Below are 21,823 nucleotides of genomic sequence, written 5' to 3'. Positions count from 1 at the left end.
CTATGCACTCACTATGAGCTCAGGAATCTACTTCATGCTAAGTTGCAGTCAGCAATACTTGAGGACAAATGTAGCTGTGCACAATGCAAACCAATAGAAATAATAACCGAAAAAAAACAACCGTTTTATAGTACCCAGCAAGCAGTTTCTGTTTTAAAAAGATGTCTAATAGACGTCTAAACATAGTCATCTTGGCTAAAAGAAGGCTAAATTTGGACTGTCAGTGAAAATCTAATAGACGTCTAAGAATAGACCAAAATTAGACTAGTCAGCAAATAAACAGAAATGAATGACTACACGTGTAAACTCCATATAATCTGTCTATTTGACAGTCTATTTGTCTAGGCTTATTCTTAGATTCTTAGATTTTCACAGCCTAAGTTTAGCCTTGTTTTAACCAAGCGGCCTACGTTCAGATGTCTATTAGTCGTCTATCAAACACAAAAGATGTTAGCTGGGTAATATCTTTTAAAAACATCTCACAAACACTGACAAAAAGAATGGTCAAACAAGTACCTATACAAACTGACAGGGTATGAATGAGCGGCTGCAACTCTTGTTTCAGAGTTGACTTCAGTATTTGTAGCGCAACTGCTTACAGTTTATTGCTGATTAGTGTATGTGTGATACAATAAATCAATAGAGCTCAATGGGATTCAGCCTCTCTTGTCCTAAATACCCAAAAAGATTTGCGCTGTAATGACACCGTCCCATTCTCTATTGCATATAGTTTCTAAAAGGGGAACTATAACACTATAACCTTTATTAATAGCTTCGCAAGTCCTTAAAGGGATAGTTTATCTAAAAATGCTAATTCTGCCATCATTTTCTCACCCTTCACTTGGTCAAAACCTATTTGGGTTTCTTCTGTTGTACACTAAAGATGATATTTTGAATAACGCAGGTATTTGCCACCAACAGACTTCCATAGTAGGATCAAAAAGCATAGAATCACCAAAAGGCGACACTCAATAGAACGTTCCATTGCAACAGCAGCGCACAGCAACAGCCCCAGATTCCGTTCATTTTGGAGTGAAAGCGATCGGCTGTCCATTAGATCTTATTGCTGTTGCGATGGCAAGCAGCTGCTTTGTTTATTTATTTATTTAAAAAGTGCATTTAAGCCAAGATACAACCTGAAAGACGACAATACAACACTTACTATCACAATCATCCGTATTTTTTAATAGTTTATTTTACACTTATAATATGCTGTTGTTCTATTGGAATTTTCATTCCAAAATGGCTGCCGCCAATTTGTTTCCCAAATCGCACTAAAGTGTCACCTCTTGGTGATTCTACGCTCGTTGATAGTAGGATACTATGGAAGCATTTTACAAAATAGATGTTAAAAAGCAAAAATCTACGAGTGATTATAGCGCCTACCGATGGCCGATGTGGTTATAGTCATGGCAGGTATTATTTGGTACAGTGGTCATTTATTTCACTAATTTGATAACCATCAAACATCATCTGAGAAAAGATTAAAATTTACGTTTAGTAAAAAAACACAACACTACATACATATACTAAGAACATAGTGTATAGTGTGCCATTTGGATTGCAGTTATACACATGCAGCTATATTTCAGGCTTTCATCATATAACATCATGCTTTATCTTCCAGAATATTCAGTGCCCCATTGAATGCCTCCGACCAGAACTTCTTGCAGATGCTGTAGTCAATCCCAAAACCCAAGAGTGAAACTTCATCCGACAGTGACGTTCTGCCCCTCCTCATGTGTCGTTTCATGTGGGACATGTAATAAAAGATGTGATGTAATATGGAAATTTACTAATCACATACTGCCTTAAAGCCGCCCTGTTTGTTACCACATCTCTACTGCCGTCCAGCTGCTGCTTTACAGTCAGTCTGTGTTGATGCTAAAGTTGCATTCACTCACAGTTTTTAATTGGCTGTTCTTTATTTTAAGAAGTTTGATTGTCTTAAACTTTTGTTTGCTAGCGTGAGTTATACCTTAAATTGAAAAAGGTTCAAATAATTGCAATATTAAAGCAATCTCCCTTGTTTTTCCCCCCATTTTTGATACTGCAACAATGAGAATAAGCACATTCCATGCTAAAACAGTTTTTTTATATAAAGCTTTCCAGTTTAACTAAATTAGACCCCTCTCCACCCTTCCAAAATAAAAAAAAAAACTACCATAGCAGTTTTTCCAGAGGATTCCAGCCTTTATGAATGGACAAATGTGAGAGAGTCTTTTAAAATAAGTGAATAAAAGCACTGCTTTAGAAGAATGTTAGAGCACCACTGGGGTACACGGAGTTACCAAAACGTCTGAAATTGTCTGTGATCATTTTTCCAACATGGCTCTGTTATTTAGACAGTCAGCACTGTTTTCAGATTGTGTTTCAATTTGCATAACTCTTTGAATGTTTATCCCCTTCATTCTGAAGTGTTTGGATTGTATAGAATGTTATTGGTCTCACTTGACCGTCCTTGTTTTACTGCCGACACCCGCTTTCAACTACTGTTAAATCCATTATTGATATATTGCAAAACTCATGACGTTGTATTTATGAAATCTCGCTCAAATCAAATTGTTTTGGAACAAAGTTCTAAATGACACCATGCAAAAACATCAATAAATGGAAATAAACCCTTAATAAATATTACATTTGCTGAGTTTTTTTATTTTGCAATGCTCACGAGACGCTAAAGGCAGCACAATGGAATGTTTCAGGAAGTGTATGGAAACCATTTCATATTAGATACCATTTTCCAACCCCAGTTGCATCTTCAACAGGGACCACACGGCTGAAATAATGCTAAGAAGTATGTTAAGATGAAAATGAAAAATGAGTGGATTACATTATTCTGAATGCATCAGTATCAAAAAGTCATGCATGAATAATATTCCCACAGTAACTATGTTTAAAATCTGTTAGGTGCCATGTACTCGGAGTTAAACATTAGACTTAACACTGGAAAGTAGAGAGATTTACTACTACTCTGTGTTGAATCATGAAACCTAGGTAGCAACTTGAAACTCCAGTGTACATCTACAGAGAAAACACCTACAGTAGCTGTATATTTGTATGATATATTGTGTATTAGTATTCTATAAGATGCTTTTCACTGATGAAAGGGACGGATCTTGGTGTTTAGCAGGGTAATTCCTAGCTCACTGCGGGCATGCACATCTAGAGAAAGACGCCTGAAGTAGCTGTATACTTGTGGTAGCATATCTGAATTCAGCTGGAAGTTTTGTAGTGATTTTCAGTGATGGAAGAGACGAATGTTGGTGTGTACCAGGGTAATTCCCAGCTCATTGCAGGCCTTGACAACCACGTCATCCGCAGTAGAGCCAGACGGAGCAGCGATATACTCCACACCGCTCTAAAACCAAGCACACACAGAAGAGAGTCAGTGTTTTCATCTTAAAGGGAGAGTTCACCTTAAAATGTGTATTCTAATAGGAAATAGCGCCCTCCAGAGGACACATCTGAGTGACAAAATAAAATCATCCACATGGCCATAGTGAAGTGTTGCTCTAAAACAAAGTGCTCAAAACTAGCCCCTTCGAGGAGATCTTCGGATTTGAAAACATTTGAAAAATATAAATGTACACTGCAGGCCATGATCCTTGGAGCAGGGAAGCTTTTGGTTTCACACACAGTTCTAAATTAGCAAAGGTTCCTTCCTATTCCTTAATCCCTTCAGAAAAACCCTTCAAAGTGATTAGGGAATAGGGATGAGCCCTTCAGAATAGAACCCTGTGACAGTCCCTGCAGTAGCCATTGATTTCGATAGTATTATATTGTTGGAACCCTGGTCTAAAACTAGCACATGACCATGCACTTTCTGGCCATCTGGGTATTCGAAAACCATACAATTGCGAGTTGCGATATTTTTTTCTAGCCTAGTCTGATGTAGTTAACTACTGCTTGTCAAGTCATGTCTGTCAACTAGCCGATAAACCAAACCAAATTATTTCTCCCTCTGTACCTTTTTTTCAACACCTGAGATATTGGAGGGAGTTATTGATTTTGTGGGACCAATGCCAAAATCTAAATCTCAGAAGCTGTCCTGATGCACAGTATCATAGCGAAAGCAATCATTAAATTTAGCTTCACATTCGGTTTATCAAAAATAATACAAACTAACCAGGGTCGTAAAAAAGTGGGGGCTCGTCTGGGATTTGAACCCAGGACCTCTAGAATAAATAGCTATATTCTAAACCAGTGGTTCTCAAACTCAGTCCTGAAGGTCCGGTGTCCTGCAGATTTTAGCTCCATCTTGCCTCAACACACCTGCAAGGATGTTTCTAGAAAGCTCAGTAAGAGCTTGATTAGCTAGCCCAGGTGTGTCTGATTGGGGTTGGAGCTAAAATCTGCAGGACAAAGGACCTTCAGGACAGAGATTGAGAACCCCTGTTCTAAACTATTGATGTCAATGGATACCAGTTACCAACATCCTTCAAAATATCTTATTTTGTGATCAATAGAAACTTTGGAACAACCTGAGGATGAGTAAGTAGAGTACTTTTTATGTTCAGGTGAACTATCCCTTTAAGAATACATGTACAGAATGAACAACAAACCTTTTTAATGCTACAAAGAATGCTAACAGTGTGCATAAAGCACCATGGAAAAGATGCATGAATAGGAAGTAATGACTGTTTGGTGACCCTTTAAACATCTTTACCTGTTTGGCACGGTCAACATTGTCCCTAAAGGGGAAGAAAGCATCAGAGCTGAGGGCCACAGCCTGCAGAGAACTGATCCAGTTCTTCTTCTCCACCTCTGACAGAGGCTCAGGAACCTCCTCAAAAAGACCCTTCCAGACCTCCTTATCTGGTCCCTAACATACAAACAAATATAGATTAGCTTATCATCAGAAGGACACAGTGGTGCAAAAAAATTAAATAATAATAAAAAAAAAAGGACTCGCAAACTTAAATTAAAAATTGGGATCAATAACTAAAGCTCAGAAGTTGACTAACAAAGTTTTACACAATAAAAAATTATCAAAATCATTAATAAAATTGTAATTTTATTTTTATTTTAATAAATTAATTTGTAATAAACCTATTTGATATTTAACTGTCATTATGTATTTTAGTTGTGATTTTAGTAAAAAAAAAATTATAATAATTTGCACAAACTCTCAGATCCTCAGTACTTATATATTATTATAATTAATAATGTATATTATTTTATCCAGTAAAGAGGATTAAAAATAAATGTGCTTGGATTATTTTGGACCGGGGTTTTATGCAGTAACATTAGTTGATAAATATACTTTATTAAATTATCTGTGAAGTAATATTTTATTAATAAATGTATGCATATAGCACACTTAATAACACCTATATATTTTTAATAATAAGAAATGCATGTTATATAAATTTAGACATTTACAGTTACAAAAAAAGATTTAATTGCTAATTATGGCATTAATAATGGTAATTCACAATTAAGGGTCCTTATAAATTTTATTCAAGGATTTAATAATAATTTTAAAAAGTGTAATATTCGAAAACCTAATATTTGCATCCAAGCATTTAGTTGAAAATGTTGGGTTTTATAAAATAACTGTTCTTCAAGACCAAATAAGCGTGGAAACCAAAAATGGTATACATTTTTTGTAAATGATGTAAGGGTTAAGCACATCTTGCACCCAAATTCTCATTGCTACTTTTATTTTTTGTTTTATTTATTTTTTCCATTTGCGGTGAAAATGATCCACACATTTCTCGTCTGTTTCTGAGAGATAGATCCACAACTGTTACAATTTACTACATTCACAAAATGTCTACATGTCTAGACATTGTAGTTTTTGTTGCTACTTATGAAAGCATGGTTGCAGACAATCCTGAAGCAGCTAAATAGTTCAATATATCCCTGTATGACTAGTACAAATGACCAATGTTTAAATAGACTACCTCTCCAACTGTGCCGCTGACATACTGATCAATAGCATTAGCCATCTCTGCACGCTTCACTCCGCTGCGGAACCTCATACTGAGCACTCCTGGATGGTGCCTGAGCCACCAGTTATCAGCCTTGTCTCCTGCCAGCCGGGTGCAGTGGATACGAGACTGCTGCCCAGCTCCGATGCCAATCACCTAACAAACACACACCAGACAACAAATATTTTTATACTGAATTTCCTTTATATATATAAAATGTATAAACTTTTGTTTACCTGCCCATCCTTAGCATAACACACAGAGTTAGACTGGGTGTACTTTACAGCGATGGAGGCGACGATGAGGTCTCGCAGAGCACTCTCAGAGAGCTTTAACACAAAAATCACATCAACTGTGTTAGAAGATCCTTCACATTAACACAAAAAGAGTATTTCAACAGTCTAATGCAATCAAATACCAGAGACTAAACCAGGGTTTCTGCAGATATCATAATGTCAAATTGATGACTTTAAGACCATTAAATAATAAATTTAAGACACAAAGAGACAAATGCAAAAATCCCAAAATTAGTGGTAAAATAAATATTCAAATTGCACTGTACTAAAGACTAAAAGTTAGATGCACAATTGAACTACAGGAAAAAAACATCTGAAAGCCGATTTATACTTTTGCCTGGCGCCACATTGTGCACCTCAAGAAACAGACAAGACTTTTATACTTGACGCATTCGCCATTTAGATCTTGGAGATTCTTTTAAATGACAGGGGGCGGTCATAAGAAACAGACAGTAAAATCAGACGGATAAACAGAGAAGTAGAAAGCTTCTGGAACTACGTCATATCATTAATATCATTTAAGATAATTGTTTTTAATTATTTTTATAATTTATTATAAAGATTTTTATAACCATTTAAAAAATTTTTAATAATTTTTTTTTTATCTAAATGATGCATCAGTTGCTTTTGTTCACATCTCAGACAGTTCTACCCATTAAAGTTAAATATTAAATGGCAACAGATCTTGGGTTGCTCTACAATTACATTTTTAGTATGGCAAGAATACAAACAGAAAAATAGTACACTTACTAAAAATACTGACTTTTTTTATTTTGCCCACTCAACTCATTTAGTTATCATCAATAAAGCCTAGAAATTGGGCATCAATATATTGTAAACTGATAGGTTCATATATTTATTTCCAGTTACATTTGAAGTCAGATTTAATACCCCCCCTGTTTATTTTTCCCCAATTTAATGGAAAGCAGATTTTCTCAACACATTTCTAAACATAATAGTTTTAATAATTCATCTCTAATAACTGATTTATTTCATCTTTGCCATGATGACAGTAAATAATATTTGACTAGATATTTTTCAAGACACTTCTATACAGCTTAAAGTGACATTTAAAGGCTTAACTAGGTTAATTAGGGTAACTAGGCAGATTAGGGTAATTAGGCAAGTTATTGTATAACGATGGTTTGTTCTGTGGACTATTGAAAAATATTTAGCTTAAAGGGGCTAATAATTCTGCCTTTAACATGGTGTTTAAAAATTAATTAACTGCTTTTATTCTAACTGAAATCAAACAACAAAGAATTTATCCAGAAGAAAAAATATTATCAGATCAGTAGCTCGTTTGCATTAAAAGAGACAACGAAAAACTGTGATCTTCAACCTAAAGAGTGTCATTTATAGCATGGTATAAAGTGATCTTTAAGGTATTTTGAGCTCAAACTACAAACACTTTTGCGGGGACACCATAGGACAACTTTATAATGAAAATGTAACATTGGTAGTTGCTTTTCTTACCTTTCCCTTTGACACAATGTTGCTGAAGAGCTCTTTATCAATGACAGCTCCATTCCTCTTCTGTTTGAGATGTAAACCAAACAGCACCCTCACCTCTTCCTCATCAGGTTCATATTCAGGATCCATCTAAAAAAATTAATTACTTAATTAATTAAATGGATAAATACCACAAAGGGTTACAGTCATGTTTAAGGACATGGACTTCAGGATAATTCTGAGACTTTAAAGGGGAAAAAAAGAAAAAATAATAATAATATTAATCTATATGTTTCAAAGTCTCATCATTAAAATTTAGTAACACTTATTTTGAAGAGACTGCATTAAATTGACATTACAGACTCTGTTGTTGAACATTTTATTTAAAAAAAAGAATCTTTTATCTTTTACAATTTTAAAAATGTGAACTCACCAAAAATAAAGCTGTTTGCAACATCAATTATAAAATCAAATCAGCAAATTAGAAAATCTGAACAATCATTTGACACTGAAAACTCAGCGATCAAAATAAACATTCAGACAAAGATCAAATCCTCCATCTCTTCAATCAATCCACAAGCATGCGCCTACCTTAAGGACACAATAGTTTCCATTCTTCTTTTTGGACAGAATTCGCAGGGCATCCTCTTCATAACCAGGAGCAACAATACCATCAGACACCTACAGAAAAAGGAGCAAAGTGCTGCATAAAATTATTGAACTTTTGACCTTCAGAAAAGGAGATTTTTATAAAGAAATGTAAATGTCAGAATTATCAATGTAAATGTATAACTTCAAATGCAATACCATAATGCAATGTATTTATTTAATACCATCCCAGCAACCAAGGCAATTTTCATGAACATTTTAGTAATATATATACAAATAAATAAATAAAAAAATTTTTAGTGCCAATACATAATAAAAATTCTAAAATGTGTTCTTGGTGTCACTTTGCTAAAAATGTTACAATACCATATGGCATTACCAATGACAAACATTTTTCAACTATCTAAATAATATGAGCTGACCACAGGGTTGAGGTCTACATTATGACCAAAGAAATCCTTACGCCCCATTCACACGAGGCGTCAGCTTTTGATTTCACTTTGATGGGTGACGTCAGGCATTGCCGAACTGCATTGTGGATCTGTCGGATCACTGCTTCAGAGACGTTGCTCGCTGCAGAAGTTGGGACTTAACGTTTCAAACGCCGACGGAAGCGTCAGCCAATCAGATCGCTGTATGCAAATACACCAGCTCATACAGTGGTCTATTGCTGACTAATTTCATTGGCTGATGCTGCTATGACGATCACATCAGCCCTAACTTCAGACTCGCCCTCTGTCAAGCGATGACGCTGAAGCCCCATTAGTCTCATATTGCTCTTGATATTGTAATGTTTATTAATACTGATACTTAGAGTTATTTTGTGTTTGGATTAAAGCTTCATTATAATCAGATTTTAAAGCATTTGTTCATTTTAGTGACACTTGCTTTATGAGAATACGAACTCTTCAATGTGACCTAAATGTAAACTGACCTCTCTGGAGATGATCTTGGCAGTGGGAACATCACAGACATCAGACACAGCGATGAAGTCTCCAAAAGAGGACATTCTGTCAGATCCTACAAAACATTATGCAGTTTTTTTTAAAGCCTAAACATGCTAAAGAGTAATGCCTGTTGATTGATGTCTCAGTACTAATCACAGAAAATGAAGTGTGGAGCGATGTTTGACCTCTGGCTCTGGCGTACGCAGTGGCGAGAGGAGTGAGATCCTGCAGCATGTCATTCACCATACACACTTTGGCCTCGTCTTCACTCAACGGGACGCCGACAGCAGCTCCTGAAAGCATTTAATTCAGAAGTGTCTTACTTTCTGCAAGACATAAATTGAGGCCTGCACATTCCAAAATTAATGCAATCACACCTTTGGTCAATCACATTTACCGTTTGTCCGTCAAAAAATATACACTTTTTATTTTGAGTTTTTCAAAGCAAGTGTTTGGAGATGTATTTTGACAATTCAGACCCACTGTATAAGCCACAGAGGTCAAAGCCAGTTCCTAGGCTCGCAGCTCTGCACAGTTCAGTTTCAAACCTACTTCAACACACTTACCTGTAGGCAGTGTTGGGCAAGCTACTTAAACTGTAGTGAGCTAAGCTATTAGCTACTCTACTTAAAATGTAGCTTAACTACACTAAAAGCTACCCTATTGGAAATTTAGCAAGCTAAGCTAAAAGCTACATGGCAAAAGTACCTACATCTACCTATATCTAAGCTATTTTTGCAATTTTAATTTTTACGTCAAAGTATCATGAAACATGAGGCAGAATGAGTACAAGCTGGAGGGACTGTGTCTCTCAGCTGGCCAGGGAACACCTCGGGTTCCCCCGGGAGGAGCTGGAGGAAGTGTCTGGGGAGAGGGAAGTCTGGAGATCTCTCCTGAGACTGCTGCCCCCACGACCCGGTCCCGGATAAGCGTATGAAAATGACATGGACATCGAAAGCTTGACAAACAGTTTTGGAGAATTTGAGGTTTTCCCATACAGACAGAATGCCTGAGCATACTGCCCGAGTTTCAAAGATGGCCACCGAGTTAAATTACTTGTCTTAAAGGGACTTTGTACCTCATATTGGACATGTATTTGCAAAATAATCTGACATTAAACATTAAACATTAAACCCACATGTCTAATCAGCTGTTTCTATTATGCTTACCTTGTTTACTGCTGGTTGCTAGGTTACCAATTCTACACTAAGCTGCTCTAACAACTTGATGGAAACGCACTTAATTCTCACCTACTTTTGAGAAAGAATTGCTTCAATTTAGGATGGACACCCGGACACTGGCTGTTTTTAAGAAAGATCAACAGATAAACATTGAAAACATCAAAAAAAAAAAAAAAAAAAAAAGAGTCTTAATGTGGATGAACACTAAAGCCTCCTTTTCACACGGCAAACGACAAGCGACAGATCAGAAGTCATTCATTTTCAATGGAGAGCAGTCCGGGAGCTGCGTTGAGTTCCGATCATCTCCGTATGCGGAAAATTCGGATCTGAATTGAGCTGCGGATCCGTTGAAATATTTGAACTCGTGCGACTAGACGGCATGCGACCTGCCGACCGGATATGTTGTATTCTAGTGTTGTCCAATCAGATCCGTGCGTGCGAGATGAGAAATAGGAGTTTATTTGGTTATTTTTTTAATTATAAAAAGTCTATACTAAAAAAAAACTTTTCTGTTCATAAATGTAAGTAAGAAAGTAATAAAAATATATATTTTTTAATGTCGTCACATTCCCTCCGATATTTTAGCGGTCTGAGTTTCTAGCATTCATTCATCCATTAAACTATGTAAACACACAGAGAATAAAGGCTCTTGCTTTTTCCCTCCTTTATTTCGGACACCGTGAGAATCAGCTTCTCCCCCGTGGTGCACGACAACACTGAAAATACTGTGCGGCTGCCACAAGGGGGCGTATTCAGACAGTCGTGTCCAAATGTGTGTGCAATGGAAAGGCGGCTTTATGATGATCTTTGGAGCATGTTTGTGTTCATACCTGCAGGACTGACGTGTTTAAATGAAGTGGCGGCTGGCAAACCGAGAGCCTTCTTCAACTCTCTGACCAGCTGCCAGGCGTTCAGAGCATCGCACAGATTAATGAAGCCAGGCGATCCATTCAGCACTAAAACAAACATTCAAATTAATATGGCGTTCATGGTTGAATAGCTCTCTGATGTGTGGCCATATTTACCTGTGAGCGGAAGTGCTGGTCGTGTAGTGTAGAGCTGAGCTGGTGCTTGATGTGGGTTCATCCCGTAACGCAGAGGAAGCTGGGAAACTCCTCGACTGTATTCACGTCTGAAGTAATCAGAGATGGCCTCGTCGTACTGAGCGGTGTGCGTGAAGGCCTGACGAATTACAAATACAAATTCATACACTAAAAAAAATTATTTATAAGTAACTGGACTGAATTTAGAGCTCTAAATAAATAAAAATAAAACAATTAATGAGTTCACTAATGACGATACAGTGGATGTCTAGAGTAGTATTTCCCCAACCCTGTTCCTGGAGACACACCAACAGTACAAATTTTGGATGTCATCCTCATCTGACCCATTAACTTCAGGTTTTGGAGACTCTTCTAATGTTCTGATGAGTTGATTCCGGAGTGTTTGATAAGGAAGAGGTTGAAGATGTGTACTGTTGGTGTGCCTTCAGGAACAGGGTTGGGAAACACTGGTCTAGAGAGACGAGTGACTAATACAAAGAAGAGAAACACTTAGGGCCCCATCATACATCCGGCGCAGTGTGGCGCAACGCGCGGCACAATACTTGTTTGCTAGTTTCAGCTTGGCGCAAAAGTCGTTTTGAGGCGTTGCGCCACGCTCTTTAAATAGCAAATGCACTTGCGCTCATATGTGCGCCCATAGGCGTTCTGGTCAAAAAAGAAAGGCGTTCTGAGGCGGACTGCTGGCGCGTTGCTATTTTAAGAAACTATAATGGATTTTTCATTAGACCAAAACAAACCCGGTCTAAACTCCAACGCAGAGTTGCGCCTCGCTTACACACTGCTTAATAGCCTACACACAAAATAAGCAAATATCTTTACATATGAAAAAATTTAAATATTAAGAATATATATAGGATATAATAATAATAATAATAATAATAATAATAATAACATATATAGGATATAAATGTAAAGGATTAAAATATTACAAAACCTTATTTTCTAGCCTACATAAATATGAAAAACCATTGCTTTTATGCCTTCATCTGTATAATGTTATTATTTTTAGCAGTATTATTTATGCATATTTATATTTGTTTTATTAAAAACAAGCTTAGATTTGCCCTACTGCAGGTTTTAGACCATATAGGGCACTGCATGTGTTTTAGGATATAACTCGGTTTTTTTTAAACATACTTCGCTATTATTGGTTATTTATTCGTTTGCTGGATATTAGAACTGAATTAAGAAATAGTTTTGAAACAAATCTTTGCGCTTAACAAACTAAATTAATTATTTATAGACTAATTGATGCCTGTGCATAAAGGTTTCCTTATCCAAGAGAGCGAAAGTGAAAGTAGATTGATTATCTCTCATTCTCAGCAGTAGATGCTCTGTTTAACTGTTTTGTTTAAAAAAAACTGTTAACTGTTTGCTAGAGAAATGCTCAGTTTTTCCACTTCGACTTACTTTACGTCCTGTAAACAGCAAATGCTCTTATGGCGCAACAAAGGGGGCTCTTAAAGGGAATGGGAGATGAGACTCTGATTGGTTTATTCTCAAAACACACCTATAACTCATCAAGAAAATAAACTCACCCCTTTTAGACCATGCGCCACGGCGCAAAGCATATTTTCCCGTCCTTAAGTTAGCAAATATAGATTCTGTCACGCCCTAAAAGCATTTGCGCCCTGCGCTTTCCGTTTTGCTCATGGACCGTCAAAATAGAGCCCTCTATATTCATGACATGAATCCTGAATAAAATGTTAAAAGCGCAATCGTTAGCATTAATAACATCTTCAAATGTTTCTTGCTAAGATCGCTGGTTTGAGTCCCGGTTGGGTCAGTTGGCACTTCTGCATGGAGTTTGCATGTTCTCCTCATGTTGGCCTGGGTTTTCTTGCGCTATAGGTGAATTGAATAAACTAAAATTGGCCGTAGTGTATAAGTGTGAATGAGAGTGTATGAGTGTTTTCCAGTACTACGTTGCAGCTGGAAGGACATCAGCTGTGTAACAATCAATGCTCCAAAGCCTGAACTTTGACTGCAGCCGCCTTTCTCTACAGCAAATATTTGAGACATGCCGTTGCAACAGCAGAAATTCTTGCAGAAATCGCAGTCAGGAGTTTATCAAGACAGTTAAACATGCGAATCAATGAATGCAATCACATTCAGACGCATGAAGCAGACGTGAATGAACCTATTGCTCAATGCTAACAGCAAACCTTTGAGCAAGTCTGAACATGGTTTACCACAAAACTCAGAACTCAGTAATGCAGAATATGCTCATGCGTGGCTATGCATCTGAAGAAACTCTCTCAGTCTCTGAATGTCTCCTGAATTTTATGTTAAGAGGCCTAAAATAAAAGTATTTACTGCATTCAGCTCACATCAGATGATTTTGGGGCCTTAAGCAATTCCAGCCAAATGGCCTGAAAGTCCTAATCTACACCCTTTGTATTTATTAGTTTCTTTCGCTGACTTTTTCTTGTATAACTTTTTCGTACATTTACAAAAAAATACAAATGAAAACAACTAAAAACAACAAATAAATCATTTCGTTTTTAAAACTAAATCTTCATCTAATTTGACTGCTGAACTGCTCCATTATTCAGAGGTGGGGGACAAATTTGCACAGATGTAATAATTATGATAAATTATTTTATTAGACCCCAGACTTTACTAAATATGAGGAAACAATGTTGGTTTATTCATATTCATTTATTTATTTATAAAATAAAATTTATACTTCTAGCTATTTATTAGGGAACTCCAAATTTCTTGAGAAATTTGGCCCCAAGCGGCCGCTTGCCTCACTTATTAAACTCGCCTTTGGATCAAAGAGTTTCACATGTGCACAAAGGTTAGTGGGTCAATAATCCCCACGCGTTTACCTTGAGCGCGAGAGTTTTGCGGGTTTCCATTGTGGTGTCGTGGATTTCAGAGGTCTCCATTTCCTTGGCCACAACATTGTAGTCGGATGGATCGCAGACGACGGTGACTCTAGCGTGATTCTTAGCTGCCGCTCGAAGAAGCGTAACACCACCTAAAGAGGATTATGGGAATAATGGTGAAACATGTCAACTGGAGAACCTCACAAAGGTAGTCAAGACATGTTTGAAGTACAGATGAAATTAAAACTAACCATATGATTTTGTGAGCTCACAATGCTAGTTTTGCGGTGAACATTTCAATTGTGCGTGTCATTAAGGAGAAAAAAAAATACTTTGCCCTTGTAATCTAAAATCAAAATCTGAAAATGTACTTCCTGTTTGTTTTCAGAATAGGTTAGTCTGAGGTATTGGGTGTGGCTAAAAAACTTAACCACACCCCTCCAACTGTTTTGACAACAAACAGAAATGTCGAGGAGGAGGTATCTGTTAGCTTGTAACTCGAAACCCGAAACTCTTATCGTGATGTTTCTGAATGACATGCCTACTTTACTACATCAAATCAGCTCGCAGCAAAAAAATAAAATAACAGGCTACGCCCTCTGTTTTCTTCATTTAATAATCGGTTTCTCTAGAAACTGAATCACAATACACAAGAAAAACAGTCACAGCTTCCAGTTCAAGCGGACTTTAAATGGAAATTTATTTAGATTTAAAACCAAATCTTTCTCCAATGAAAATGATGCTGTTTAGAAACACAATTAATGATTTTTTGCACTTTTTTAATCATTAACTAAATAAATCCCCAATAAAACGAGCTTAACATTTATTGAATATTATATTAAATAATTAGTTGAACTACGATTGAAACATGCAGTAAAAAAACAGCATGATATACAAAAAAACCTACAAAGATGGCATTATAGATAAAACACAAAAACGCACATTTGAGTACATAACAAGACTTGTCTCGGATTGTTGTCTTGATTTTGAGCATAAATAGAAATTTGCTTTGTTTTACAGTGTACTTGCAATTAATTTAGTAGTCACAGTAAAATTGTAATAATTAAATGGAATAACCTTAAACCAAACTCTAATCCTGTAGGCCCACCCGGAATCTGCACACGCAGAATTCCACAGATTTCTACAGATTTTTAGCCCATCATTAATTCTGTTGAGTAAATGTGTGTAAATCTATATTTATTCAGTGTTTTTTATTAATTTCAGTAATGTTATTGACTTATATGAAAATGTTCATCTGATTTATGTACAATGCAGTTTGTGCAGTGATATTCTCTGTCTTTTACTAGATACATTATAAGAGAGACTTGCTTTGTTTACCAAATAAAGTGAATCTATTTGGATTTGCAATTTAAACATTAAATAAAAGTTAAGACATTATTTTTTTATTTCACATATTAAGGTTTTAGTTATAATACTTCCAAAATAATTCTACTGAAATCCGCAGAAATAGAAATAGAAATAGCAAAAAACGTACGTAGATTCCGTCTGGCCCTACCTATACCTAATAATTCTTAACTGCAAAATTCCTGCATTTTTATACCTCAACGCACAATTACACTATAACATGTACATCAAAACAAAGTGTAATACACGAGGTATTACTTAAACGTTTACAGAAATTCATTACTCTTTTCTTAAACATTAATCTTGTTAAATATTAAATTACAGGTCATTTCTGAACCATTGGTCCCACTTTAGAAAAGGTGGTCTTAAATAATATTCAATATTAATGCATTTATTCATTCATTTTCTTGTCGGCTTAGTCCCTTTATTATGTTTTAGCCTACCCAATTCACCTGTACCGCATGTCTTTGGACTGTGGGGGAAACCGGAGCACCCGGAGGAAACCCACGTGAAGGCAGGGAGAACATGCAAACTCCACACAGAAACGCCAACTGAGCCGAGGTTCGAACCAGCGATAATGCATTTATATTATAATGTATAATACCTAAACTAATATAATACTTGCACTGAAATGTATAATTTGTTACAACGTACTTAGTCTAAATCCATGTTTTTTATGTTGTACTTACGATTAATTAAATACCTGTACATCTCTAGTTAATTGCATTTTAAGAGTTCAGATGCAAAAACCTCTAAATGCTTAATTCTCTTCTAAAATGTACTTCTTAATCAGGCTCGTGTGTGTATGTTTTTGTAATATCACTATTAGAGCATAGAATTAGCTTATTTCATGGCCTTTTAGAGTGGAAAAATGCTAAAGTCACGATGGAGATTTAAGATAAGATGGCACATAGAGGCTAAAGCATCTGAACTCTTCATTGGTAATTACAGTTGATCATCCCTTAAACCTTAACCCACCCTTAAACCTATCCATACCACCATACCCGCAGTCAACCCCACTAGTATACCATCTCAAGAGCACCAGAAGTGTTCTGCAATACATTTTCTGAACACAGAAAATACAATGTATATTTATGCAAGCACGTAGTAGTTAAGGGCACCTAATATAAAGTAGGACAGAACCATTAATCAAAACCGTATGGAGATTTAACAGTATACAGACCGATGTCAATCTGCTCAACAGCGTCTTCCACAGTCACACCAGGGGATGAAACGGTCTTCACAAACGGGTAAAGGTTGCACACGGCCACTCTTGAAGAACGGAAATAATAAATACTTAACTGTTACTGATGCAACTGTACTAATTACACTTACTACTTACATAAAATTATCTATACTGCAAGCTTTGCAATACTACATAAAGACTACTATAGTTCACAGTGCTCATGTGACTATCAGCAAACCAAACTTCACTCTGATTGGCTGAGAAAGTGAGATCAAAGAGGATGTGGTCACAGCACAGCAGCACTATTTTAATTATCAGTGAATAGATTACCAATGCAGAGTCTGTACTTCTAACAAAAAACCAATTGAGAGCATGTTAGCACCACAAAATCTGATTAGATCGCGTCACAAGACAATCACTCGTGAAATAACATGACCTCAATTTAGAAATCAAAGCATAAAGCATTACCTGACAAGACTAAACCCAAGTTTTTCCATATCAGCATTATCAGATGGAGTTTTTCTGGCCAAAATACCACCGTGGACAGCCGGATGAAGGGTTTTAACTCTGCCTCCGAGCATCTCAGGGAATCCAGTGATCTCGGATACATCCCTGTAGCAGAAATCAGATATCTAATTAAAATCAATGGTGATAGACTGGAGTAATGATGCTGAAAATTCAGCTTTGCAACAAAGGATTAAATAGTACCATAACATATAATGAAATGGAAAACACTTATATTAAATAGTAGGGATGTAACAATATTGTAAATACCGTCATACCGCAAAAAGCAATTTCTTTCAATATTACCGTGGTTGTGACTATTTTTATGATAAAGGAAAAGCAAGGCAAGGCAAGTTTATTTATATAGCACATTTCATACACAGTGGCAATTCAAAGTGCTTTACATCTAAATCTATTTACACTAAAATCATCTATTTACACTAAAATCATAGGTCTTTTGGTGAAAAGTTTGCTCAGGCGAATGGAGCGAATGGGAGGTAGCGGAAACTACAATTTTCATCAGCCCAGGCGTGGCCGCCATCCTTTGCGGTCTGTTGTCGCTACAGATCCAGTAATGCAGAAATGGAGGGTGCTGCTTGTAGCGGCAAAGAAAAAGAGCTAAAAATGGTCGAACCTAAAGCGGGTTTTAAATCAGATGTGTGGAAGCATTTCAGTTTCTCTCTGAAAAGAAACAAGAAGAAAAGGTGACAGAAAAAAGGGTATGCAGGCACTGCCAGACTGTGCTGAAATACAAGTCGGGGAATACGACTAACATGATGGGGATTCTTTTAGTCATGGGGACTACAGAACACAGCACACTGCACAGATTGATGGAGACACTGATTTGTACCACCAAGAGACCTCTATCTCACTCATGGCTTGTCCTTTCGAGTGGTGTTTTTTTTTTACATGGTTTAATATTTTTTATTAAAATTGAATAATTTACGTTCCTGTTTGAAAGTTTACAGATAGATAATTTGTATGTCATTGATCTGTTCAGTGTTAAGGTAACCTGAACATTCTAGCACTTTTTTTGAGTCTCTTCAAAAGTTTTGTTTTGCCTTTAAATGATTCAATAAATACCGTACTGTGCCATTCATACAGAGGTATTGCCGTATCGTGAATTTTTGATACCATTACATCCCTATTAAAAAGTAATACTATTTATGGTATTGTGTATTGGTATTTAATATGGTCTTAAATAGTAATACTATTTAACAATATTAACTCATATTTCGGTTACATTTACTGCCGTGAAATGTTTAAACACAAATAGTTATCATAAACTTATAAAAGTTTGTGACATTATACTCAAAACTGAACTTTTACATAACTTATAACAGTTATGTTTCCAATAATGCATTTTGGGATACTGCTGTAAAAAGTGGGTGGAAATACCGGAAGGAAATCCCAAGATGTGAATAGAACCAAAGTGTGAAAAAATAAACCTGATTTACCACAGTGTTTCCGCAGATTTCATCAAGTCAAATTCAAGACATTATGAATACAAATTCAGACTTTTGAAGGTTTTTAAAAATATATATTTTAATAGTCATCATCAGGTTTAAACAAATGTTAAAGGAAGATAATTGAACCATAAAAAAAAAGACTAGTCCTGCACAATATATTGTTTCTGCATCGATATCGCAATGCGAATGTCCGCAATAGTCACATCCCAAGATATGAAATGTTAAGCTGGGATTAGAGTTGATCAACAATTAAGAATACATGAAATCTGTGGAGTCATTGCGAAGTATAACCATAACAGAGTAAAACTTAATCATTTGCATGTGTTTTAAAGGCATTTCAACAGAGTTTAAAACATTTGGGCACAAAATAAATACATTTGTAACTTTAACGAAGAATACTTTTACTGATTTAATAGTTTCTGTATCTTAATACTGTTTGACCATAAAGTACTGTTTATTCTACTTTTTTCATTGCTGTATTGCAGTTACTTTTTTTTTTAATGTATACATGATTTACACCCGTACAAAATCACCCCAATTAATCTAAATAAATGATTTCTTTCCAAATAGCACCATTCATGCCATATGTTGAAACTAGTGCTGGGTGATATGGCGAAAATGTAATGTTGATGTTTATTTTCCATATTGAACGATAACGATATATATTTCGATTTAAGTTGTTTATGCTACCAGATTTAAAAAGGGTGCCCCAACAATGACTGAAGCCACAAAAAAATAAAAATCAGTGCGTCCATTAAATGGCATAACATTTTCGGACTTTTAGATTCCCGTTGTTGCACATTTCTGCTGTGTGACGGGCTCTTAGATCAATATAGAGTAAAAACGTCCAGAGCTTATCATTGTTATTGACATAAATTATAGCGATTCAATATAATACCATTTATCTAACCAGCCCTAGTTGAAACTATTCATATCATATGTACCAGGAAAACAAAATATCGCAATGTCAGATTATTTCAATATCAAGCAGCCCGAATAGTCATTTAATAAAACTTTTGTTAACAGGATTTACCAAAAGTGTTGTTGTTGATAGGATGAATGTTGGCCAAATTGGATAGCTTTACGTAGATAAAGGAAAACGAAGACATGCAAGTCTTAAATTATTTCAAACAACACAATATTTCAGTGAAATGTAAGACTTTTTAAGATTAGTTTTTGGAAATTTAAAACTTTTTTAGACTTAAGAACACTCAGACACCTCGCACAATTTATAAATATGTAAATTTCTATAAAAGACACAGTTTTCTTTTTCTGGACATACTGCCTTTTTAGTATTTCGTTTTTTTTAACAAACGATGGCACTGTAAACACATTTGAATGGCATGCAGTAATAAGAGATGCGTGACCTGACTGCAAGTCCAGCATCTCTGAGTGTTTTGGCGGTTCCTCCTGATGCCACTAATGACAGACCTACTGACACCAGACGCCTGGCGAACTCCACCAGTCCAGTCTTATCCGAAACGCTCAGCAATGCTGAAAGAGAAAAATCAATGAGTCAAATCAATTAGACAACCAGAAACTGTCCAAGCTCAGGACAAAGCATGTGACATTTCAACAAATGAAGCAATATGGAGAGTAGTTCAAATTGCATGTGATGATGACTAAACCACATCCATTTTTGTTTTTTGGCACAAAGTAAAACAATGATTGGATCAGGCTACAATACAATAGTCAGTTAATGATGTTTTAATAATTACACTGTGATGGTTTTAGACAGCAAAGTTACTTTGTTAATATGAAGGTCCAAGTCCAAAAAAAAACACGTCATATTTTTTAATGTACATGTGAAATATAATTTCTAAAAGTGACTTTACATACATAGAAAGCGTCTTAAAATCTAAAATATAGTAAAAGTTGTGCTTTTTAAAATAACACTTAAGAAAATATGATAAAATATAAGGGGAATAAACTCCGACTCATTCATGTGGTTTCTTCTGAAAATTAAATGTATAAATAAAAATAAGTACGAGAGTCAATAAGTCAGAAAAAAAAACTTAGAAAAGTAAATAAATGCATAAATAAATAAACAAACAGGCCTTATTTCGAAATTCATAAATATGTTTTTGAATGATAGTCCAACCTATTTGTAAGAACACCCTAATAACTTGTACCAAAAATTACATATTTGATAACTGATATACCTTATTATTTACAAAAATAAGCCTAATTTTAAGACTATAATGCAACATGCTTGAGCCAAATGCAGGGTATTACCATGGTACGTTTGTCTATACAATTAATAGTGGGATATCAGGTCAGCATGTGAATAAGTATCATACACAAACTCTTTTCTCTACATCTATAAAGTTTATGTAGACAAAATAATCAAAAGACGAAATAAACAAAATAAACGTAATACTGTAGAACTTTGTAACTATAAAGCATTATGTTTGAGCCAAATGCATGGTTATACCATGGTACGTTTGTCTATTAAAGTAATAGGGTAATTTCAGGTCAGTTTGTAAATAAGTACCGCACACAAACTCTTTTCTATGCATCTATAAAGTTTATGTAATGTTAGTAAAGTCTGTGACGAAGCAACATGTCATCATCGTCCTACATCACCCCACAAAACAAACACAGCATACTAGATTTATATGCAAAACACGCAGAAAGTTTAAAAAGCAATAAGATTACCTATTTCAGATGCCATGCTGCAGAGAAAGCGGAGGAAATCAGAGATTTGTGCTGGAGCGTCTCGTGAAGCGCGCGGAGTTAATCAAAACACGTGGATGCAATAGTTTTATCCGCGTAGATGCATGATGGGAATTGTAGTTTTTGAATTAAACGACACTCCCACTTCAGGGAAACTTGTTTAAAATCAGTTTTGTCGTAAGTATCCAGCTATAGAAAAGTGATTAAGAGACTTATCTGGATTTACAATTCAGTCATTGAAGTGTTTTTTTTTTTTTTTGTAATTATGTTTAATGCTAATTTAAAATAAAAAATGCGATCAAGA

At 35.7% G+C, this 21,823-nt stretch overlaps 2 protein-coding genes across 6 annotated transcripts in view; one reads left to right on the top strand and one right to left on the bottom strand.

Moving 5' to 3' along the window:
• The window catches only part of fn1b (fibronectin 1b), a 41,124-nt gene extending 38,487 nt beyond the window's left edge, over positions 1–2,637 (top strand). For all 3 annotated transcript variants that reach the window (NM_001013261.2, XM_087235231.1, XM_087235230.1), the window contains 1 exon segment: positions 1,628–2,637. In NM_001013261.2, coding sequence (NP_001013279.2) covers positions 1,628–1,705 — 78 coding nt within the window. In that variant the 3' untranslated portion in view covers positions 1,706–2,637.
• Positions 2,635–21,561, bottom strand: atic (5-aminoimidazole-4-carboxamide ribonucleotide formyltransferase/IMP cyclohydrolase). 3 transcript variants are annotated; one of them, NM_001082796.2, is given in 15 exon segments: positions 3,100–3,361; positions 4,670–4,825; positions 5,910–6,092; positions 6,173–6,265; positions 7,709–7,834; positions 8,276–8,365; positions 9,228–9,313; positions 9,426–9,533; positions 11,252–11,377; positions 11,447–11,603; positions 14,320–14,471; positions 16,868–16,956; positions 17,339–17,482; positions 20,211–20,337; positions 21,502–21,561. In NM_001082796.2, coding segments are annotated over 15 exon segments (1,773 nt in total). In that variant the 5' UTR covers positions 21,518–21,561; the 3' UTR covers positions 3,100–3,241.
• Between the last annotated feature and the right edge of the window lie 262 nt (positions 21,562–21,823).

This window comes from Danio rerio, chromosome 1, assembly GCF_052040795.2.
Source record: "Danio rerio strain M-AB ecotype USA chromosome 1, GRCz13ab, whole genome shotgun sequence".
Taxonomy (NCBI): domain Eukaryota; kingdom Metazoa; phylum Chordata; class Actinopteri; order Cypriniformes; family Danionidae; genus Danio; species Danio rerio.
This window is presented reverse-complemented; position numbering and strand designations above follow the sequence as displayed.